Below are 24,394 nucleotides of genomic sequence, written 5' to 3'. Positions count from 1 at the left end.
ACTTTTTTAATTCTTTTAGTTTATCTCATAATTTTACAAAACACATATTTATCCACCCATTATTTCTAATATTGATCGCACATAAAAATGTGGTCAAGTTCACGTACGGTATTAACAGGGATGAATACCATAACCGGTCATAATACAAGACGACCCGACAATCATGGCATTGGAGCTTATAAATGAATCAGGCTATAATGAATCGGGGAAAACTTTTTCTTGAATGCAAGTCCCATACTTCCATGAATTATGGACATTAAATATTATTGTTAGGTCTTAGAGTAAGAATCACATTTATATATATATAAAAGGGTGTTGTACAAGAAGATTAAAAAAAATAATAGCATATACGAAAGGGATAACTAGACAAAAAATGGGAAGAAGGAATGGCATCAAACTGTGAAGCCAATCCATCCCCGTATAAATCGAAATTACAAGAGAGCACATTTGTAAACTCAGATCTTGCCTCCCTGGAATTGGAAAGATGATGACAGTATCCTGAAGAGTCCATCCGGGTTATCAGTATGCACCTGTTGATCGACAAAGTAAATCCTCTTTTAAATTATGTCACAATCAAACTCCAAAAGACACAATTCATCCTCATTTCATCGTTAATATGTAACCACGTGAAATAATTCCAAAACTTAGTAAGGCTTATGTCAAAGACAATTTTGTGGAAGTTTTTTCACTAACTGGCGTTTTTTTTTTTACTTGGGGGCAAAATTTGCGATGTTCTGTAAATTAGAGGGCAAAATTCGTGAAAAAAACTTTTTGAGGACAAAATTCACAACATTGTGAAACTTTGGGACAAAAGTGTAACTAAGCTATCACTAGCCAAAACTATTCCCTAAAATCTAGGACACTATGGCTACTTGCATTATTTGAAACTTGAAAGTATTTTAGATATCATGAGCATAGACGTCCTAAGCTGAAACACACGTATTGGAGGAGATCATGCTCTAAAATAATAACTGTATGACATTATAGTACATACCCAGTGGCCAGCATCTTCAAGGACATGCATTTCAACTCCACCTCCTTCCTCAACAGCAAGCTCTTCAGCTGCATGGATCCGCTGAAGATCTTCAAGAGCCCATCTATGTAAGCTTCTTTCTGCTTTCAAAAAGTTCACATGCACCCCACGAGGTACATCTTCAACAATTTTCCTATGAACAGAAGCATAAACCATTATTGGTTTCAAGCACAATCTTCTGTATGGAAAGATTCATTTCAAAATTAAATGTGATAGCACATATCATTGAACCTGGCATCAGTAAATACACTAACAATGTAATTTCTTCAACAATACAAACTAAATATAAAATTAACAATCATGCAGGAAGGAACCCATCTCAACCAAAGAATTAAGGCCAATAATAATCAATATATTACAGCTAGCTTTGTTATCATAGATATCACAGTAAGTACCACAAATTTGTTTCTTCATAGGATTGATACATTTCTGCAATCCCCCTTAGGTCAAACACCCATGAGAAGCTTGATGATTGTGAACCAGGAGAGCTGGAAGGTCGCAGGTTAGTCACAACCCACTACATGGATAATAGAAAAAAAAATCAATAATAGAGGGATAAAAATTGCCAAAATATCTATTTCTTTTATCTTCATTAATTTTAACGTGAATTTTGTTGTTTTTTTTGTAACATCCAACTTATTCATCAAACCAACAAAGCACTTCAAAATTTGTTTAATCAATCATCTGATGAAAAATCATAGATGTGTGACAATTCAGATAGACAAAAAAACTGAATTTTCCCAAAGGAGTAACCCAGATGTTCATCTATGAATATTTAACATAGATATGTTCATCATTTACTGATTAGTCCTAGAGTTGGACAGATTTTTCAAACCCAATTTACATGTACAGGCTATCTGTAAACTCTTAATTTTGTTGCAATTTTATAAGCATCTTCCATTACTTGATGCCAATTTTGACTTCTTGCTCTACTAGTTCGTCCTGGATCTGGCTGCAAAAGTGTGATACTTTTTTTTAACTTTTCATATTAGAATTTAATGAATGCCTTAAGGGTTGCTATAATTTACCATGAATCATGCATTCTATATGGTGATAGCATTCTAACATAAAATGTCAGTGAAGGGTCGAGGAGTAAATGGGATAATAAACAAATATTTTCCATGACATCAGCTTTACTAGTGGTGGCTTTATTTATATAATCATTGAACCAAGGGAAAGTATACAGTACCCAAACTATCAATAAACATGAAATTTCTAAGTTCTAACACTTTAAAGCAAGCAAGAATACACGCAGAAATTGAACAGCGGTCAATATAAAAGTATGCCACAGTTATGTACCTGTGCCACATCATTGGAAAATCCTTGTTGAATAAGAGCTCTGAGAACATCCCATTTTGAAGGAACCTTCCTTGAGGAAATGATCATAGAAAAATAAAAAATTGCTCAATATAGAACCAAAAGTAAAACCATTCTGTCAATTTATACATATAAAAGAAGCTAAAGAGTATAGAAAGACAGTTATTATGTTACTGAGATGACAATCAAAAGAGCATCAAATGTTAATTGGTAGGCATGCACATAATAGTGGCCTGTTTTATTCCCATAGTTCCCTCTATTTTTTATTCTTTTCCCGTCTTTATACTTCTAGAGTTTCATTTGTTACCTATCCCGAGTTCTCTTTCATTTGATATTGATATGTCAAAGCAACCAATGTTGAGCACACCACATCCCCTTCTTTAAATGGATTCAACTTTCAATGAATAGTGGGCATTAAATAAAAGCATCACAAACAAAATCACACACAGTTTACCACGATAAGAAGAGACTGAATCTAATACCAAAACAAGGTCACGGGGGACCTCACAATGTCCTCCATCCCATAACTAGCTCACCACTTTCGCTACAAATCAACTAAACCCTGGGAGGGGCCGGTGACCTCACAAGACAATGTTTCTCACACTCATCCTCATTCTCATATCTCTAATAATCCCTAAACCCTAATACAAATATGATATATATATATATATATATATACCACTAGAATTTGATTGACAAGAAGCCACCTTTATCCACTCCTTATGACTTACCTAGTTCCCTGTTAGAAGCAAATATTCCATATAACTCACATATTTTGATATTAATTACAATTTTAACTTTGAATTTAACAAACAAGTAGAAAACTCGATAATTATCAAAACAGGGATTTAGATCAAACCCAACAACCAAACCTTTAAGTTAAGGAACCAAAACAAAAGCAACACATTGCATCAAATTAACATCACTATGCATTCATTTTCTCAAAAAGACAAGAAGATTCAATTAAAGATCTACCTCATTTGGCAGTGTACTTAGAAAGGATATGAGTTCTGCTGGATGATCTTCTCCATCTCCACCTGCTCGAACTTTTCCAGGGGTTGCATCCAGAACCCAAGCCTTCAAATAGCGTAGAAGCAAGTATGAAACAATTAAGAAGCACTCACATATAATACAGTGAAACAAGAAGACAGAAACTATATTTACAATCCTTGTCAACTTCAACTTTTCCTCCCTGCTGAGTTTTTAACAGTCATAATTTGTTATGTAGTATGTAGTGTGTGTGTGTATGCGTATTCATTTTCTAGAATTCTAGGACTTTCAAGGATCCAATCTGAAAATAGATACCACTTATGAGCCAATATTATTTTCTGAGAACATCTTAATTTCTATACATGATACACTGTAATGAGGGTGACTTCTGGCACCTTCGTCTATCTCAAGCAAACAGAAACTGAATTTGAACTTACTCTCACTGGCCGAGCAAGTGGCTTTGCAGCTTGGTCCACCATGCTCAAAACAACTGAAAAAATGGAACAAAGTAACCAAAAATAGCTACATGAAAATAGGTACATAAAAATAAACTTATAACATTCAATAACTAACCTTTCCCCCCAAAACTATGACCAACTAACACACGAGGTGTTATTCTTAGCTCTCGAACCTATCCAGAAGAACAAAGAGGACATCATTACAAGTAAGGGAATACAAATTACATGTATACAGAAACAGTATCTATCTAATCAGTTCTCTTAAAAAAAAACATTTTCAATATAACAAGCAAATTTGGCTTAAATTTTAAACATTTCAAGGTTTTCTATCAATAGTAAAATATTCCATGAACAGAAAAATTATTTCGATTTAAAAAAAAAATCACAAGGGATTTTAATTCCCACAATTGGTATCATTTAGCATTTTAACGTTAAAGAAGGAAAATAAATTGAAGTTGAAATTAAGGAAACTACAGTGGTAAAGCCAATAACTATTTGAGGAATTCACCCAAACTAGAGAGTCCCTAAGAGGAAACCCAAGTGGTTGAACACTCGGTACTCCATGTTGCAGAACCAAGGATTAAATCCCATTAGGAGTGGGTGGAGTGGAATTGATATAGAACCCCGCCTCATTCTTTAGCACACCCACCACATAAGATAATGATTTGGGAAACATGTTAAAGAAAGCACACCAGTTTCAAAACATCCATAGCAGCAGATGCAACAGTATGGGGATCTCTCTTCTTGATTGATGCTGAATCGCCATGACATCGCAGGTCTACTAAAAGAAACTGTCAATGCAAACAAAATAAACAAACAGGATTCAGATTTATGTAAATCCAAAATGTTCTTGCATTGGACCCCTACAATCAAAATTTAAGATACCCAGTAAACAGAGCATTATCTTATCAGAGTCTAATAATTTGATCCTAACTCAGTACACAATCAATAAACAATGTTTTAAATTCATGGCAATAAATGGTTTGTTGATAGTGAAAATATTTCTATACTATTAGAGGATCAAAATTAAACCCATAAGTATGATGCCTAGTATAACTAATACATATTTAGATGGCTAGTAGTACCTAACAAAGCTTAGCACAAAAATGTAAAGTAAAATACCTGCCATGTAGGAAACTCTTGAGCCAATCTCCTAGCAAAAGTTCCTGCAATAACATTCTAATTATGAACTAACAATGCATACTTTCTCATTTATATTTTCCTGAGAACTACACATACTTTCTTGCAAATACAAAAACATCTAACCCAAATATCCAGATCTCTGACCAAGACCAAAGCTACTCTAAAATTCTTGATGAGTTTTGAGAGTAAGCAGAAAAGTAGTTTGATTGGGTGGAATACATTGTAGCCACATGATAATCATGCACATTATACAGAAACAATTCATGTCACGCATAAGTTTCATATCACAAAAGGCTTGTGAAAAAGAACATGTACACAGTAGCACGAACCCCAGTTTTTCCTGCAACCTAGGATCCCATGCAGAAAAACAGCCGTTGGTGGCTCAGGTAAAGATCTGTCCATAACAGAACTCCACCTTACCTGTATAAGGAAATTATTTCTGTGCATTAGTCTTTTGTAGCATTACATAAAAAGCATATTAATAATACTTACAAGTGCCCCCTGAATCAAATCATATGCCTGCAGACACACAAAAAAAAAACAAACAAACAAACAAAAAAAAATCAGTTATAATAAACAAGGATAAATAAGATACTAATTTTTTGCGGTGGAAAGAAGTATATATGTTGTCATTAGTAATTTAGAACTTGTCATTTTTATTATCTGCCGACTAAAACACATAAAACAAAATTGATGGTTGGCTTACTAAGCAACTAAAAAGTTACAACAAACTGGTGTTTATCTGTTTTCAGCGCCAAGTGTAAACACGCGACGCAATATAAGCAAATTAATTAATTAAGCATAAGAATGCGAGCAATGAGCAGTAAAATTACCAAGATGCCAGAGGAGCTGGCCACCTGCCCCTTCTGTCCAACTCCAACAGTTTCTCCCACCAATGCCATTGATATGGTCCGCCTAGAGTGGCTAAGAGCTAACCGAGACACATTGAATTTGTCATTCTACATCAATAAATAAATAAATAAATAAATAAATATCCGAGGACAAGCTTAAATGCGACAATTATGTGTGCTAAATTTGCAATGCATAGAAATTATCGAAGTAACTATGAAGCTAAGAAATGCACCTGAGAGAGGCGAAGAATTGGAGATGTGACCTTGCAGTTCCTCCATGAAGGAGAGACGAATCCGGGCTTCCGGTCCGAGGAGTTAACCACTGCGGCGGCGGTGCAGCAGGGCGAGGAATTGGAGAGTAGCGGCATCGGAAGAGAATGGAAAATGCAGAACGGAGAGAAAGATGCGGTGGTGTCGTTGGCGGAGAAATAAAGAGAGCGAGGCGCGAATATAGACTCCTCTCTCTCTCTCTCTCTCGCGGTCGGTTACTAAACAAAGGAGTACATACACGCGCTCTTTCTTAAAATATATTTATTTTTTAATTGAGGAGAAAGAAAAATACTTAGGGTAGCTGATGTGTGAATTTTTTTTTAATTTAAAATGAAAAAGACCACCAGCGCCGTCCATTGCGACGCCACCAAATGGATCGGGTAGTATCAACAAATGGGTGGCTTTTTTTTTCTTGTACACCCAACATTTAGTATGAAAAACCAAAAACACCCTTATATATAACGTATGTGAATTGTCAATTCGTAAGGTCATTACGGATTCGGAATCTGTAAGGCCATGGATCTCTGGGGCAAGGTTGGAGGTGACAAAGAACGCGCGGCGTGGCGTGGGGCTAGTCTTATACGAGCGTGTAGAATTAATCCATGGAAATACAGTGATGGTGGAATGGGAAGCAAGGAAATTGCTGGAAATGAAGGCTGATCATTTTGGCTATTATGTGTTGATTGCCAATATGTATGCAGCTGCTGGTTGTTGGAGCAAACTGGCAGGCTCTTGGTTGTGCTTGGGTTGATGTTGGCAGTGAATCCTCATGCCTCTGAGATTTACCCCTTGATGGATGGATCAGATGAGCTAATGAAAGATGTTGGTTATGTACGTAGTAAGGAGTTAGTTTCATTGGAGGAATATTTTGAGGAAATGAATATCGTAGGGAATGTATACTGATACAAGTTAAAATATTTTTTTTTATTTATAAGTGTCTATTGTAGTTTGTTATTACAATCCCTTGTTTGTGGCCTAAAAAGCATAAACTTGCTACAGTTGCCAGATCAAGCAGAAAAATTGAACTCTGCACACTAAAATTATCATGAGTTGTTTTTGAATGGCCATTTTACTTCTTTGGCACAAGGGATTTCATTTTTCTATTCCCTTGTGTCAGCCATTTCATTTACCAGCTACCCTTTTGCATTGTTTGAGATAAAATGACGACTCAACATTTTATGGCAATCAGGTTCTCGTTGTTAACAAAATTGATTCATTGCTATGTAACTAAATATAGATATTTTTTTTCTTAATCCTCTCATCCATAAAAAAAAATATTTTCACTAATCCGAAATTCAGCCAAAAACTAAATAAAATTTGATAAAGAATTATTTTTATCAAAAATTAAAATTGAATAAATATAAATTACTATTGACTTCTATAATAATTACTTGTTTAGTTAATTTTTAATTATCAAAATTAAATCTAATTAATAATTGTCTCCATACAAAAGACAGTAATTAATAATTGTCCCTGTACGACATATGTGCAATAATATTATAACTCCCAAGAAATCAAGTGTAAAATACACACTTCCTACTTTTCTCTGAAAATAAAATTATTTACACTTTATAGTTCATTTAATTTGAATTTGAATAATATACAATTTTAACATCTCCATTTAAAAAAAATTATCAAGTTCCTTTCATTTTAAATCAAACAAATTTAATCCCTGTTATTTTTGTCTAAATTTTTCGTTATTATTTCTTCATCCAAATATTTAGAAATTTATGAAATTGAAATATAAAATAATTTAAATTTCAAAAACAGGAAATTTAATGAAAACTTAGGAATTTGAAAAGAAACTTTGTATTATTTTATTTTTAAATAAAATTCGATGCACTAATTGTTGAGTTTCTAAAAGAAACTAAATTCAACAAATAATTTTTTTGAATGAAAATTATGAATTTTAAATTTTAGATAAATGAAAAATTTTAAAATAAAAATTAGCTAAAAAATTTAAAATACCAAAATAACACAATCTAAAATAGAAGGATAAAAAATAAAAATGAGAAATGAGACATGATAATTTATTGTACAATCCAAATGAAACCCACATTTAATGATCAACACTATTGATAAGGAAAGCAAACACTATATTTGTTGCATATTTAAGCTCGTAAGACTGTGAATTCCCTAATTCAATCCAAAATTTCCTACAAAACTTGAGCTCTAATTTGGTCTCAAGATCCACACTTGGGACCAAAAATGGTAAATGTGAGTTTAACGTTCTCTCAGCCCGAAGGGACCAGACCATTTCGAAACCGAAACAATGAGGGATAGAAATCAGCGATCAACATCAACCAACTCGACATCAAATACAAGCCACGAATTTGGTGGTATACTCCCAACGCGTTTGTCTGCGTATCTGCGTGACAAAAAAAAAGCTTTGGCATAAACAAAAGAGGCATTTTTCAGCAATTAAACCAATGAGAGTCCTCCACACATCGAAGAACATGACATCCAATACGAGAAAATTCAGATAGTAAATGTAATTTAATTACACCAAGACATTTTGGTACTTTATACTTATAGAGTAAGAAAGCAAAAGGTTCATACTGATGCTCTAAGTTAGTTAAGTTTACGAATTACTTTAATTTCAAATCATCGAAGTAAACATGAAAAGTTTAGAGAAATAAAATCCAACAAATAAAAGATGAAATTGGGAATAATTTCATACCCCATAGACGGTGGAATTGTGATCCTTCGTTTGTCCCCAATTCTCATCCCTGACAAGAAACAAAAGAAAACTACAATAAGTATAAAGAATATAATATTAAGACAGCATAAAATCTTGTAACTATATATATTTACCATTGATCCCAACCTCCCACCCTTTGATGACTTGTCCTACACCTGCAAATACAAAATGAAATAGGTGAAGCATATATAGAAAGGAAAATCCCAGCAAATTCAACACATCAATGCAGCACATACCCAGGCGAAATTTAAAGGGTGCCCTTCCCACATTTGAGTCAAATATTTTCCCATCTTTTTGCAGTTTGCCAATATATTTAACACTGACCTGAAATCAAACAATAAATTTCAATTAAAAGAAATTACATTAAAAACATAGGTTAAACAGAATTATTCTTCAAGTGAACTATGTCAATTCTATCATAAATCCGTAGATGATGTTTAACCTTCTTTCCAGGAGCAGCTTTTTTGCCATCGGGTTTACCCATAAATACCTCCTCTATAATCAATCCATTTGGAAAAGTTCTCACTTGGGATGGCTTGGTTTCAGTTTGTTTCTGCCCCTTTTTCTCTGAGGTGGACAAATTCTGCTTTTCAGGAGTTATAGTAATTTGATTTGCAGCAACTTCCCCTTCAGACTCTTTGGTCTTTTTCTTCTTTTTCTTCTTGTTTTTCTTCTCGGCAAGGACCCTGCAACAAATACCACAAACAAATAGTTAGCACAACAGTAAATAACAAGAGTGCAACAGAGAGGGAAGGAAACCCAGCCTCCCAAATTTCCAAGCTTCAATATCTCATGCAAAGAAAAGAAAGGTAATTGGAAATGACTCCACAGGTACAAAATTCACCACAAAACCAAGCAAGACCTCACAATTTGACATATAGAGCTGAACTCCAATTTACTGAAGGTAAAGATGCCAAATGAGAAGGCAAACTCAATTTCCAATGTGCTGTTTCTAATAGAATTTATCGTTCAGTTGACCAGGTGTTCCGAGGATTTAGTCAACACAAGAAATTTGGCTTTGCATATCAATATCAAGAATAGGGATTTAAATATAGATGTAATATTTAAACCAACTGTCCACACAAGTAACACCAAAAGCCCGGTGAAATGTAACTAATATTCTTGTTCGATGAAATTTCTTACTCGTTATTGGATAGCTTTCCATCATCTTCATCCTTTGCATGAGAAACATCACTCAGGTTGATTGTAGTTTTAATCTCCTCAGGATGCTTTTCATCTGGTTCAGTAATTTTTGTCTCATTGCTATTGCCAGTTGCATGATCACTTTCCCCTTTAATATGCTCTTTCAACTTGTTTCTTTTCTTCTTTTTTTTCCTGAAACCATTTACCATTATCAGAAGCATTCAGTATAAAACAGCCAGCACAAATAGAGATTAAAAATATTTTTTTTTCTTAAAAAGAATAGGTGGGCCAGTGGCCAGGGCAAATGTCAGATAGACATCTATTCTCGGGAGTAATTAAACTGGTAAATCTTTCTCACCCATCCTGTGGCTCATCTTCATCAGCAGTATCAACTTTTCGTTTTACGCTAGCAGAATGATCAACATCTTTTTCCTTCTTGGCTTTCTCTGCTTTCTTACGTGCTTGTTCTCCTTTCGTTTCTGCTTCTGCCTTCTGAGAGACAGACACCCCTTTCTCTGCAGTGGGAATTGGAAAGCCGTCTTCGTCTTCACTTTCCACAAGGTCAGTATCACCCTTAGCGACAATTGGAAGCCCAGAACTTTTGTTGTCTTTCTCTTTCAATTGAGCTACCTGTTTCTTTTTCTTTAATTTCTTAGTTGGATCATATCCATTTTCAGGTTTATCATCATCCACTATCTCCTCAATTACAACTGAAAGAAAAAAGAAAAAAATACCATGTCATTCATGTTATACAGAGTAATGATAAAACTTATTATAATGAAAGTGAGAATTGTATGATAGGATGTTATAGCATATCTATTATCTATCATTAAATAATAATGTATCTGCATGTCTACAATCAGATGCAATTTTTCTTGGATCGTTCTTGAATTTATACAGGAAAAACATAGCCAAAGAATTTGAGTATTTGATAATATTTTGTATTTTATTTTAATAAATATTCAAGTATCTTTAAATATATAAAAAAACATGAGAACATCAGTTAGAAATCCACTTTAAAATAATAAAAAGAAACATAAGAAAAGGGCAGAAAATACATATAATCATTTCATGGCCTCGAGAAAAGTTGATAATAGAGTGAAAATACCTCCACTATTTGGGACTGGCGAAGATGGGTACATGTCGGTATCACTATCAACAATAAAGTCATCAGCATATCCATCTTCACTATCATATTCAGATGACTCCTCTGACTCAGTTCCTTCAATATCCTCCCCCCATGAATCACTTTCACAATGTAGTAGGAAATAAAGAAGCTAATTGTAAAATCAAATGTTACACCATGCACTGTGTCTTAATCACAACTATATGAACAAAACTTAAATTGAAATGCAAATAAGTCAACAAATGGAAATTATTCAGAAGGATACTATTCATAGTCATCCCTAAGATCATCCCCATCGTCGGCCGCAAAATAACCAGAAAGGTGGATGCTTCGTGAACCAACAACTGAGAATGCCACTAAGTCATCTGCGTCAAACTCAAGATTCAAAGGGCATGACTCAACCTTATCTGGTAGCAATGAACACAAGAAAACTGGACTTTTGTGTCCAGAAGAGCACTGAAGAATGCTTTTCTCCGATGATGAGCCAATGCCTAGAGTAGCCTGAATTTTTAGGGAAAGAAGAAACAAAACAGAAACTTACCAAAAAATATCAACAGACTTCAGAACCCTTGAGTGCCATTGCATACAAACGCATATAATTATTAATTACACACGAATACAAATGTTATATTGACAGATAAATCTAGACTAATTAAGCCTTTTAAATACTAGTATAATAACGTCAAGCAAATTTATCAAGAGTCCAAATTAAAACACACGTGGAAATTACATTTCAAACCTTCATACAAATTATCAAAGAAAAGCAGCAACAATTGTTGGGAACTCCAACACTGAGAAATTTACAAGACCAGAAAGAAAGTGTTTCTTGCACAACAGAAATCCAAGAACCTCGGGTTCTATGAATAAAAAAAAGGAAGAGGAGTTGAGTATATGAATGAAGAACCTGAGTAACATGAAGCTTCCCTCGCACATTGTCAGCGTGATAAGGACATGGCCTGCCAGGTTTCACTTCGATCCCTGAGCGAAACAAGATGAAGAAACACAAATAAGTAGATTCAGTATAGCTAAAACGCAACGCGAATTTCAGAATGATATAGTAGCAGGTATTAAAGAAACAACTTAATCACTTCAATGCTTGTAAAGCTATATAGAACAGAACGCATTTAAAACTAACTGGAAGGGGAATGCAGAGAAATGGAGGATGAAGAAGACTAACCCCAGAATCCCATTGCGAAATGAAATCCACGTCACTCGTCAGGGTTTCAACGTTTCTATAAACCCTAAACGTGAATGCCGTTTTGGGTAATGACCTGCCGTTTACAGACTAACCCTAGCTAGCACGAGACAGCTGTAGTGGTCCAATTGCATTATCGTATCCTTTAAATGGGCTTTGAACCCAAACGCTCACCGCCCAGACTTGTTTTTGCTTCCTCGTACCTGAATTTATTATAAAAATGAACTGCACTTTGTCCATTTTAACGCATTTTTTGCAGTTTTTTTCTTTCTTAAATATGCTTTTGTCTCTTAAATTAGGTAACACTTATTTTGATTTTTCAAATTTAAACTTGTTTCTTTTAGTCTCTATCTATTTTAGGTTTGATTTACTTTACTTTTAAATAGATTTAATTAAATTATGTAAATTCGCTGTATAAAAATTATATCATGTAAAAGATTTATATGATTAAATATATTTCTGAAAATTTATAAAAATAAAAAAAAATTACGTCATAAACTACATTTTATATTTGACAAAGGTAAACTACATTTTTTTAAAACTTATATAAGGGTAACTTTTCTTTTCAAAATTATCTTTAAAATTGCTAGGATTTCGTTGTTGGAGAATTATTGTAAACACATATTGCAATGACCATAAATGTGATTATTGAGCACATATTCTCTGTTTTATGTGGGGAAAAATCAAGTTAAGATCCTACTGTAAACCCTAAATGCATACTCTTTAATTACTTATTTCTTTTGTTACAAACATGCAATGACTTCTCACGTAGAATAATCAATTTCACAATATATGAGGAGGAAAGAAAATAATTCCTCTTATTTATAATTGTAAGAACTTCTTCTTCAAACAAAAAGCTATTATATAAGTGTAAAAATTTGACAGCTATAATGTCAATTCATCCTGACACATATGTCCCATATCTTGTATATACACACACAACACTTTCACCTGCCGTGCAATAGTTTTATGTTATACAATCCAACTACGATCAAATTTTAAAGACTAATTTTGTAAGGGCAAAAGGAGGCACATTATGCGCTTCCAAAATAATGTAGAATCTTTCACTATAACCAGTTTGCCAACTGAGGAAATTGCTGCAGTAGCCATGTTACACTCCTGATCGCTGCCTGCATATAAATAGTTTTCCAAGAAAATTCAACTCAGTCAATGGCCAAAAACACACTCATCCACACCTACGCACATGCCTTGACAACATATATGTTTTTATTCACCATCAGTATTTCCTTGCTCTTATCCAATAACTACACACCAAGACTAAATGGGAAATTTAAGACTAAATGCCTACAGACTACAGTACATAATTTTGGTTTATAATTAAGAGCAAGCAAAGGTTTTGAGACAAGATTTGGATTGATATTGAGCAATTAATCTGGCTCCTGCTAGATTATTAACTTTTGGTAGTTAAATGAGTTTTTTAGAGTTTGGCTTTTCCTTCGTCTCTTATCCCTGCACCACATGTGACAAGAATAAATCAATTTGATTCTAGTGTGAAGAAAGAGAGAAAAAAGTCATGTACTTCTTAATCTGTAGCAGCACTAGTCTTTCATCTTGTTTTTTACTTTTCGGTTTTTCCCTATTATCTTTATACACACTTTCTTTTCTTTATCCCTAATCCCCATGATAGAAAGTAGAAACATTGTATGAAATGAACAATTCACATACCAAAGTCGCATCCCCAGGCTTGATTGCAGGTTCAACACAGTCGCGCCCATATCTGTTCTCACAAAATTTAAGATTTATCTGTAAGTTTCTACTGTAAAAAGAGAAAAGTAATGAGATAAGCATTAGCTAAACAAGCATCAAACACACTATCACTCACGTTATTTGCCTTTTGCCATTGATCACCTCTAGACGATAAAAACTGCACCCTTTGCTAAAGGGAAAAGGTTTTCCCTTCCATTCTGCATCCATTTCCAAATGTTAATTAATAATACGCTTTTTTAATCTGAAAGCACTTTAAAAAGTAATGAAGAAATAAAGAACAACAGAATTTGTAATGCACCTAAATGCCATATCACCCCAACAGATGAGGAGTCCTCAGTAGACAAATCATCAATAACAAACTGCAGATCTTTGCTGGTAGAATTAGTGAATTTTTTGAAGAACTCTAGAATTTCCTGAACAATAATTAAAGCTAAAACTAATGAGTTATATTATTCTTATAAGCATATACTTTTTACAATACATTTTTCTCTCTCTATTTTTTCTTATTTTTCTCTTGGTTGTAAACAAAACTAGATTTGGACCTATGCAATGCACGGTATCGTAATTATTATTTCATTAAATTTTTCTCTGGGCTGTAAACAAAATTGTACAAAAATGTAAAAGAATTTCTCAAAATAATTCCTTGAAATAGGACGAGATCACCTCATGGAAACGCTTAGCATAACAAGTAACCTTATGAAATCATAGATAGAATTGAGTGTAGATAATAAGCATTATACTTATAGTTGTAGACCATTAATTCATTATATGACAGATGATTAAAATTTAAAAATAGATTTACAAATGAGTAGAAAGTTGATCCACAACTCCACGTAACAGAGAGAACAATCATTTCTCCATTTACATTTTACATTTTCTGAGTCTTTAAAAAAATTATAATTAATCTATCATGAATCCTATTCCTATGATCACTGACTTCCCAATCTCAGCAGCAAGGGAAAACAAACTAAAAGTCTGAAATCTTTATCATTCTACATCTATCCTCTTATTTACTAATTAAATAATTTAAATGTATTTTTTAAACATAAAATACACATTTATTTTTTATTTAATACTTAATAATGTATTAGAATGATTAATAGAAAGATAATTATTCGACAGGAAAATTAATTAGTCTTGACTGCACCATGCATTAACAGATTTGTGGGGGGGTTTGGAAGAGGGAGAGAGTGTAAATTACCTTACGACCAACAAAGGGTCGGGGAAAGACAAGATCTTCATACACACAATTCTCAGCGATAAGGTACTCTACAGAATCCACGTCATGCGCATTGATTCCTCCATAGAAATTCTTCAACACAGCTGAAGCTGAGTCAACAACGTCGTTATCATCATCAAAAGTACTTGTGGTAGTTGCTGCTACGGTAACAGCTGATTGCTTCTCGCCACTCCCATCAACGGCTCTCCATTTGCTTCTTCTTCTTCTTTCAAACTTGGGAAGAGCAAACGAGCCATATTTAACTGAATCGATACAACAAGACAGAAGCAAAGGTGAAGAAGCTGAGTTATTCAAAAGCAAGCAAGTGGAAGTTGTGGAAACAATTATAAACATTTTATGCTCAATTTTTGCTTCAAATCTCCTGCTATCATCTATTAACTAACAACACCAACTACCTCCTTACCACGACACCAGAACCACGGATTTTAATTTATAGATACATTATCCAAGTACCACAACACAAACCTTTTCTCTCTTTTCTTTTTTGATTTGGGTCAACCCATTACAAGCCCAATAATAATAAAAGCCCGTGGAAGCAAGAAAAAAAAAAAAAAAAGGCGAAAGGGCAAAACCTCTCAAGTCTCAAGCGATAGCATTGATTGCAATATCTTTTGGAGGGTACTACTAGTGTACAATACAATATTAAAAGCAATGAAGATCACCAAGTTCCATTAATAATCTTACAAGAAATCATCATATCAGAAAAAAGAAAACATGGTTAAACTCCTTCATCTGCTTGACAAATGGACTTCCAATACATCATCTTAGTTTATTTAATAAGAATAAAACCACACCACACTCTTCCACAGCCTATAAAACACAGCCAATAAAACAGAGTTCGTGGCCCATCTGGTACACAAAACAAATCCCACCCACTCGCTATATGAATATGAATAAACCATATACTTATTTGATAGTCACACTAATCACTAATGGGACCCTCCATAGTATACTACTCCCTTATCTGAGAAAACAAATGGCATCTCCTCGTACAAATCGAATTTCATTGCTATTGCTATTCCATGAAACAGTTAGTAGTCGCCCTTCTCAATCCGCCATTGCTTTCATAATCCATCTCCAGAAATAATCAAAATCCCACTGTTTCCACAATTTACCTCTTTCATTCCTGGAAGAAAGAAATAAAAGAAAAAGGAAACAGTGACCTGTTTCGTTACCAGCTCTTGTTTTTTTTTTCTTTCTTTCTTTCAAAATCTAGGACAAGTCAAATGGAGAGAGAGTTAGCGTCACCATCCCACCCATCTACTCAAACATCAATTTTTTTTGTCATCTTACTTTAAATAATTGATTAATCACATGATATACGTAATTAATGTAATGTGATGTAGCGTAACCACAATTAATTAATTCAAATACTAATATTAAATAATACTAGTATGGTATAATACCGTAGGTACGTATGTATGTATGTGTATTTATGTATCTAAGGATCCCAGAGAGAATCATTGTGCATATCCTCCCACTCGTTGTCCTCAAAGGAATACCCGTTTGCGAACATCATGGACTGATCATGCATCATGAAAGTGTCTGGCATTTGCATCCAAGTCTGTGGTGAGTCCATGGGCGAGTCATTGATGGCCTGAATCTGAGTGGGGGAGAGCCTCACGGTTAGCGGCGCGGCGGAGACGGAGCCGGCGGAGCCAACGGTGTTGGGCGCGGCGGGGTTTGTCCGGAGCCTGAGAGCGGCCTCGTGGGCCGCCATGCGTATGTGGTCGGCATTGTTGCTGACGGGGCGCGGCAGGGTGCTGGCAAGCTCAGGGAAGTTGAGCCTGGCGTCGCGGCCCCTGAAATGCAAGGCGGCGACGTCGTACGCTGCGGCGGCCATCTCGGGAGTCTCGAAACTCCCGAGCCAGATTCTTGTCTTGGTTCCTGGCTCGCGGATTTCGGACACCCACTTCCCCCATTTCCTCTTACGGACGCCACGGTATGCAGAAGAAGCAGCGCCAACAACATGGCTTGAACTTGAAGAAGGCATGTCCATGCAATTCAAAACTTTGAAATTTGAATGTTATAGTCTACTATAGTTTAATTAAAATGTTTTTGTCAATGTTGTAAATTGTAATAGCTAGCTGGTAAGTTGTAATGTGCGGAACATTGTCGTTGGTATTTATAGATGTGGATGGATGTCAATTGAAACGTGGCTCGATTTCAATTCATTACATTCATCATGTTGGTGACCTTCCTCGTAGCTGCTTCACTATGCCCTTTGTTTTCCAACAAAATCTATGTCTACATTTTATTTTATTTTATTTTGATTGGATGGATGTACGCTGCTGCAACTTTTTACTTTATGAATAATGAATCTCTGTTTGTGATGTGCTACTTAAATTAAGGAAATGGGAAAATTTCTGTACTGGAGTGGGGAAGATTTTTTTGTTTATATACATATTTTACCTTTTTTTGTTTGTGTGAAGTTTCAAAAGTGAAATTGGAGAGATGGGAATTAACGAGGGGGTGCCATGTGTTTCTGTGTCAACTTTTGAACTCGAAAATTTGGGGATTGGATTGGCGCAGAATTGATGGAGACGAAATAAAGAAATGGATTAAGTGACAAAGAGTAACTGTTTAGAACGCGTTTTGGGAACTTAGGTGGCAAGGGTTTTTCTTTTCCAACCACAAATCCAAATTCGTAGAACCTAATACAAGGTTTTGGAAATCTGAGATCAGCATGGCCATGGACATATATATTTATACTTTTGTGTGTGTATATATTATTTATAGTTTAAGTTATGCACACAATGGGATCAGCTGCGTTTAGTTTATTCCGGCAGTGTCTCATATGTCCATGGTGGTCTAATTCTCGCAGATAAAAACTTTACAGGTGACGTAACGCAGTAAAATTAATTTTGAGATCATTGCAAAAAATTAAAATAACAAGCTTTTATGATTTATGACATAGACAGAACAAGTATTGTTACGAGAATTGTATAATATAGAGAAATGTCACATAAAATGGTTAATATGATGAAGAGAGATAGTAAAATATAATATTATTATATGGATAATGTAAGTTTTATTATTTTCATGAAAAAAAAAAGATTATATATTTATATAATCATTCAATCACAATTTATTTATTAAGTTTTATAAAATTATCTTAAAAGTCATATATATATATATATATATATATATATATATATATATATATAATATGACTTTTAATTTGATAATATTATAAAATTATTTTACATAATTATATATTATCATTAAACTCTATTTATATTAGTGGGATTATTTCTCTGGTTTATACTTTTTTGGTCCCATGCGTAAAAAAAAAAAAAAAAAGCTCTTTTGAAAGAGGGGGTAAATCTAAAATTTGCCACCCCTTAAGAAAAGCATAGAGTTCTGCTTTTCGTTTCAAGTAAATGAAAAGTTATAGCTGCGACGCTGTGTACGTAAGTGTATGTTGATAAATTATGTCAACATAGATGTATTTTTTTTTTAAGATAGTCAACATATATATATTAAAAGTAACCATTAACTATTGGAGTGTGGATGAAAAGGTGGAAGTTACTATTTTGAACCTTTTTTATTTTCTACTTCTCCGTTGTGCTTTTATGCTTGGCAGCTAGACCGTAACATGGATCCTCGTATTGCAAACCACTCGATAAATAACTTGACCAACTATAATGAGACATATATGAAGCTGATTTAATTTTTATTAAACGAGATTTTTATCTCTAAACTTCACCAGGTCATGGTTTGCTAAAGATTAGTTCAGGACGAACCGACTCATTATTTAGAAGAAAAAAAAAAGGTATAATTTTAGATATTATGCATAGTTAAATTATATAATTTTAAAAACAACAATCTAATAGTACAAGATGTTTTATAATCAGAGATGGGCCCAAGGGGGCAGACAGGGATCCTAGTTCCCCCTCCTTCTGAACTTCACATACTGTGTATAAAAGCCCAAAAAATTATAATGTAAATTAAATGTATATGGTAATAATCGAATAGTATGAAATAGGCAAATAGCTGATCCAAGCTCGGGAGCTTTGATAATAATATTTTTAAGGACTTCGCCAATCATTAACTAGTAAGGAGAATAATTTTTAGGTGAGTGTTGTTATATATATTGTTCCAATCAATTAAAATATAAGATATATGTATTATAATAATACTAAAGTTTGTATTAAGGTTTGTGTCAAAATTATTATATAAACACTGTATTATATTATAGACACATATCTATTATATTATTGTTATATAATTTGATAGCTTTAAAATATTAATATATCTAATAACCTTGTTCATCTTTTAAATTGTGTGAATGTTGTCATAAGTCTTATTCGATTATTATTGTATATGTGAGACCAGAGAGTTTACCAAAACTTAAAATAATAAAAAAAATATAATATGAACGGTAATATGTGAAGTCCTTAACAATGATCTTTATGAGACAAATTTTTTTCTTTCCATTTTAGTGGCAAAAGGAAGGTAATTAATATATTTTAGTGCATGGTAATACCAGGTGTACTTTTGTTAATTGAAGCTATAGAAATATTGTTCACCTCTTTCATTTTGATTTACTCTCTCAATAGATTGGGAAAAAAATAAATGGAATTGACAAGTAGATAGAAAATCCACACAAACTACTTAACAATCTAATCGATCTATATTAGATGATTATTTCATTATTCAACAATAATTTTAAGAAATAATTACTCCATTTGCTTAGTTTTTTAAAATAATCGATATCGCATGTATTATAGAAATTTTTATCTTTTGAAATAGTTTTTTTTTTGTGGTGGGAAATTTTTATTACGTTTCTTATTTTTATTATTTAAAACAAAAGTTACATAAACTAGTAGATATTTTTGTAGAAATTATTATTTTTCAGAAATTAAATATTTAAATAATGAAAAAAATAGCCCCTCTCATGGATTTCTGGATCCGTCTCTCTGTTTATAATTATACTTTAAAACAAAAACACAAGATATAAAATATTAAACGTTACATAACATATTAACTTAAGCTAAAAAAGTTATAACTATATTTAAATAAATATCAAATTGTTACCCAATTACAAACCGGATTGAGCCAACTCTTTACACGACCAAAACTCCATCATCACCCTTATTCAAACCAAAACGATGTTCACATAACATAAGTTAAGGAATTGAGTCGAACCGGCTGCTTTGGCTGAAAAATTGATCAACTCGTTGAGTTATTAATCTGCACAACAAAAATTGTGTAATGGGAAAACAAACTATATACTAATAGTATAAAGCCGTTTTTTAATTTTTATAAATTACGGTATATGATAAGTTTTTTAATTTTTATAATAATTATTTTAAAATTCATATTACAGTGATTTATGATTAATTGACATAACAGTGAAATCTAATAATAAAAAAACATTTGAACTATTTCTTATTTTAATTTCTACATATTAAAAATGTGAAATAAATTAATCTTGCAAATAATATTTAGATAAAAATTATTATTATTTAATTTTTTTTCTATTAACATTTTTATTTATAACACACCTCTAATATAATTTATTGTATTAATTTAAAAAGCTTATAGTTTGTTGTTATTATATAAGTTTATTGTTTAATATTTTATATAATATTATATGAAACTATATATTTAATTAATATCGATTTTACTCGAGTATCATGGCCCGGAGATGCTTATTAAAAGTGTGGATGCTCTCCACTATTAGAAATTTCCGACAAAAAAGATATATGCAAAGAGGTTAAATAATAAATAAAAAGTAGCACACCTATGTATCTTCCTCTTGCTCTCTCTATATATTATTAGGAAATTCTAGTATTATAACACACTTACTAAAGGGCCAGAACAAAGAGGAGAGGGTTAAAGAAAAAACTGTCACTACTATTAATTGAGTAAATTAATTCAGAGAATGAAAAAAAGCGTGAGCAGGTTCAAATGTTGAATCAGTGCTAGTGTTCTACCAATATCCATCCCACGTGAAACCAGGCAAACCACCCATAGGTTGCACGTAGGGACGGGGCCTTTTTTTAATTAGAAAAAAATCGAGATGGATTCGTTCAAATGACCATTAATCCAATAATCCTTTATAACATCCACAGCATCCCTACTTATGGTTGCAAGCAAAACATTTGTTTCCTGAATGTTTTTCGTTTCTTTTTTGTCGTGGCTAGGGACTTAGCCACTTGGGTAGTATTACCTTCCTTCTTGTATATAGATTTTTTTAATTAATCTATAAAAATTAAGAAAGTTGGTTAGCAATTCATTATATTAATTTTGCTAATAATTTAAATTATTTTTCAAAATTACTCTGAAGATTTTTTTTACAGTTACTTTGAAGATTATTAAAATTTATCATCGTATTATTTTAACTTAATTATTTTTTTATCTAATTAATGAATGTTAGTCATTTTATTTAATGCTAGTAAGAAATAATGACTTTATCTTATTACATTCATCTTTATATATATATATATATATATATATATATATATATATATATATATATATATATATATATATAATTCTTTTGAGAAATTTGATTGTTTTCTTTTAATAAGAGTATAAGACTCTTTTAAAATTATAATTACTCAAAAATATTTGTATCCATTAAATAATATTATTTTTTTATAAACAAATTTTTTTATCATTTTACATTTGGCTCAATTATTCATATATTATTTTTGTGATATGGGATACATGAGTTTGAGTCACCTGAGTGATAACTGTAAACTTTGGGTTTAATTAATAGTTATTTTTTTTATTAAGAATGCTTAATTTTTTTTTATTTTAATGTTATTTTTAATGAAATAATGAAGAATTTAATATTATTATAATTTTTTACCAACATGATTCAAAAGAAGAAAATTTAAGTGCCTTAGAGAAAAATTGGAGCAAAACCGTAAAGAAAAAAAAAAGTTAAAGATTGAGATAACTTGCTCAGCTCATGCTTAAGACGAAAAAGGTTCACAAATAAGTCCAAAAGGAGTTCCCTTAGACCTATATAAAGCAAAAGAGAAACACACATGAAGACTCATAAATACATCTTAAAGCCTAAGTATCTCGAATAGGAAAAACATTTTTTCTATCTTTTCTCTTCCTTTATCCATCTCTTCTCTTCTTCTATCTCAAATAGGAAAAATATGCAATCTCATAAATGAAAACTGATATAACATTAGATAGAGAAAATCATTAAGATTGCATTACAATTAATTTTGACATGTTAGGCCTCAACATATTTATATTTTGAATTCATCTTTTTATCATCATCTTTATCTTTTACTTTTCTAATCTTTTAAAATCTCTTATAGATTTTATCTTCTACTTTTTTTATCTTTATCATCTTTTATTTTAAATTCTTATTTTATCTTCTACCTCTTTTTATCTTCCATCTTAAATTCTTTATCTCTTACTTGCAAATTAAATTTGCATAAATAAAGTTCATTTGAATTTGAACATTTGCGAATGAATATCTGTTGTAGTATAAATTCAATGATTACCTCCGTGTGTAATAATAAGTCGTGTAAAAATGTAAAAATATCTTATCAGTTTCATGTATCCCATTTCCCCTTTGTGTTATTCATTAAGAATTACTTCAAAATGTACGTAACTAACAAATTCACATGCGTTAAGCTGAAGCATTGTTCTCACAATAAGCGCGTTAGATTTTTTCCAAATAGAGTGGAGTTCAGAGGAGCACACACCCTCTTCGACGCATTTACATGTGTAAGAATTTTATTTGGAAAAGAGAGAACACCTTACATCAAAATTAACTGAAATAATTTTTGCCCTCCCAGAAAGGAATTCGAATAGTAATTAAGCATGCTTCCAATGACGAGGACAACTAATCAGGCTCCACGGTTCTGTGGCTTGTGTGTTATTGGTTTCTAAGAATGTCAACTTTTAAGATTATGGACAGTGTGATAAAAGGGAACCAAAAGTGAATAATCGCACTCAATTTGGTGGACTACAACAAATGGCCATATGTGATGAATCGTGCGTGCGTGTGTATATAAGGAATTTGTACTAACTGCGGTGTGGGTTAAGATTTAAGAAAACATGGTGATTATAAATTATTTTTACCTTAATTTTTATGTAATGTAAAGATTTTTTATGGGATGAAATAATAGTCCTCCAATTGAGGAGGCTAAGGAGTAATAGGACCTGTGGCCTAAGTAAGTTTTTCTTTAGAGTCAACGTTCTGCTACTTTTGTTAACCATAAGTTTATTATATCATTAAAGGAGAAACATTCTGTAACAATGATTACTAATTTGTAAGTAGTTAAATTCTAAAGTATTTTTAACTCTATTTTACTATTTGCACATTTCTAAGTTACTAAATCACACTTTCGTTCCTCTTATACATTTTGGAAAAAAAAAAATAAGTGTGTGTGTAAAGGTAATTCAAAAAGAATAATTAATATTCGGAAAAATCATACATAACAAGAATTAACAAAAATTAAAGAATTTTGTAAAAAAAAATTAAAAAATATATACACATAAATGTGTCACGGGAAAAATATTATCATGATAATTAATCAGAACTTACATAGGTAACAAAATTCATATTTTTTAACGAAAGAAGAGTGATCATGTATTTATGTTTTTTATATGAGTAAATTACATTCACATTTTAAAGATTTTTTCATATTGTACACATTTTTTATATTTTTTAAAATATAAAATTGATTTTACGGTAAAAGGTGAATGAAAGGAGAGATAGACCATGGATTTAAAATTCTTACAAAACTAACACATAACCATTAACATTTATCGATAAAAAAAATTATCATAATTTTCTTTACTTGGTTAAAAAATTAATATTTATTGATAAAAAAATTACCATAATTTTCTTTACTTGTTTAAAAAATATTTTATTGTATACCCTTAAAAGGGAGGTTTTTGAATAGGTTAAACGAGCATGTGAAATTATGTACAATTTCAGAAAATCTAAAGGAGTATTAGACTAATTTACTCTTTTTATAAAACTTTCTAATGTCTGTATCTTGTTATATCATGCAACAACTAAAAATACTTTTGGAATTAGTGGTAAGTAGATAAATTAGGATGATCTATTTAAGACTCACCTACATTAGCCTACATCTTTAACGGGTTAGATTGTTGGAGTTCACAAAACGAATTAGGTGATTCTTGACTTGTGTTTGTTTCCTTAACTCATAGTTAAATAGACAACATAATGAATCAATACTCAAAAGATAAC

The 24,394-nt window shown here is 32.2% G+C and overlaps 4 protein-coding genes across 6 annotated transcripts; all 4 read right to left on the bottom strand.

Annotated features, from left to right (window-relative positions):
• Nucleotides 1-276: 276 nt before the first annotated feature.
• Nucleotides 277-7,097, bottom strand: LOC100795842 (protein ABHD11). 2 transcript variants are annotated; one of them, XM_003537917.5, is made up of 13 exons: nucleotides 6,026-7,097; nucleotides 5,775-5,900; nucleotides 5,434-5,460; nucleotides 5,271-5,361; nucleotides 4,921-4,964; nucleotides 4,491-4,589; nucleotides 3,914-3,971; nucleotides 3,778-3,830; nucleotides 3,326-3,427; nucleotides 2,333-2,398; nucleotides 1,429-1,550; nucleotides 995-1,166; nucleotides 277-530 (listed from the first exon to the last, which is right to left on the bottom strand). In XM_003537917.5, exons 1-13 carry the CDS (start codon nucleotides 6,158-6,160, stop codon nucleotides 456-458), a joined length of 1,170 nt encoding a protein of 389 aa, XP_003537965.1. In that variant the 5' UTR covers nucleotides 6,161-7,097; the 3' UTR covers nucleotides 277-455. The 2 variants fall into 2 exon arrangements, with proteins under 2 accessions (XP_003537965.1, XP_006590463.1); XM_006590400.4 differs by having other exon boundaries at nucleotides 6,056-7,097.
• A 974-nt stretch (nucleotides 7,098-8,071) lies between these two features.
• LOC100792856 (peptidyl-prolyl cis-trans isomerase FKBP53) lies at nucleotides 8,072-12,386 on the bottom strand. 2 transcript variants are annotated; one of them, XM_003537911.5, is made up of 11 exons: nucleotides 12,210-12,386; nucleotides 11,937-12,010; nucleotides 11,298-11,533; nucleotides 11,015-11,154; nucleotides 10,265-10,616; nucleotides 9,907-10,098; nucleotides 9,206-9,449; nucleotides 9,000-9,087; nucleotides 8,877-8,918; nucleotides 8,743-8,791; nucleotides 8,072-8,430 (listed from the first exon to the last, which is right to left on the bottom strand). In XM_003537911.5, exons 1-11 carry the CDS (start codon nucleotides 12,220-12,222, stop codon nucleotides 8,349-8,351), a joined length of 1,512 nt encoding a protein of 503 aa, XP_003537959.1. In that variant the 5' UTR covers nucleotides 12,223-12,386; the 3' UTR covers nucleotides 8,072-8,348. The 2 variants fall into 2 exon arrangements, with proteins under 2 accessions (XP_003537959.1, XP_040862467.1); XM_041006533.1 differs by having other exon boundaries at nucleotides 8,877-9,087.
• Nucleotides 12,387-13,068: 682 nt separating this feature from the next.
• Nucleotides 13,069-15,763, bottom strand: LOC100813246 (uncharacterized). The gene is made up of 5 exons (XM_003537950.5): nucleotides 15,157-15,763; nucleotides 14,254-14,368; nucleotides 14,071-14,152; nucleotides 13,914-13,965; nucleotides 13,069-13,357 (listed from the first exon to the last, which is right to left on the bottom strand). Exons 1-5 carry the CDS (start codon nucleotides 15,526-15,528, stop codon nucleotides 13,295-13,297), a joined length of 684 nt encoding a protein of 227 aa, XP_003537998.1. The 5' UTR covers nucleotides 15,529-15,763; the 3' UTR covers nucleotides 13,069-13,294.
• A 147-nt stretch (nucleotides 15,764-15,910) lies between these two features.
• Nucleotides 15,911-17,517, bottom strand: LOC100815719 (ethylene-responsive transcription factor ERF021). Its single transcript, XM_041006532.1, has 2 exons — nucleotides 16,602-17,517; nucleotides 15,911-16,407 (listed from the first exon to the last, which is right to left on the bottom strand). The coding sequence occupies exon 1, from the start codon at nucleotides 17,192-17,194 to the stop codon at nucleotides 16,637-16,639; it is 558 nt and encodes a 185-aa protein (XP_040862466.1). The 5' UTR covers nucleotides 17,195-17,517; the 3' UTR covers nucleotides 15,911-16,407; nucleotides 16,602-16,636.
• Nucleotides 17,518-24,394: the final 6,877 nt, after the last annotated feature.

Source organism: Glycine max, chromosome 11, assembly GCF_000004515.6.
Source record: "Glycine max cultivar Williams 82 chromosome 11, Glycine_max_v4.0, whole genome shotgun sequence".
Classification (NCBI taxonomy): domain Eukaryota; kingdom Viridiplantae; phylum Streptophyta; class Magnoliopsida; order Fabales; family Fabaceae; genus Glycine; species Glycine max.
Note: the sequence above shows the minus strand (reverse complement) of the source record. Positions and strands in the feature narration are given on the sequence as shown.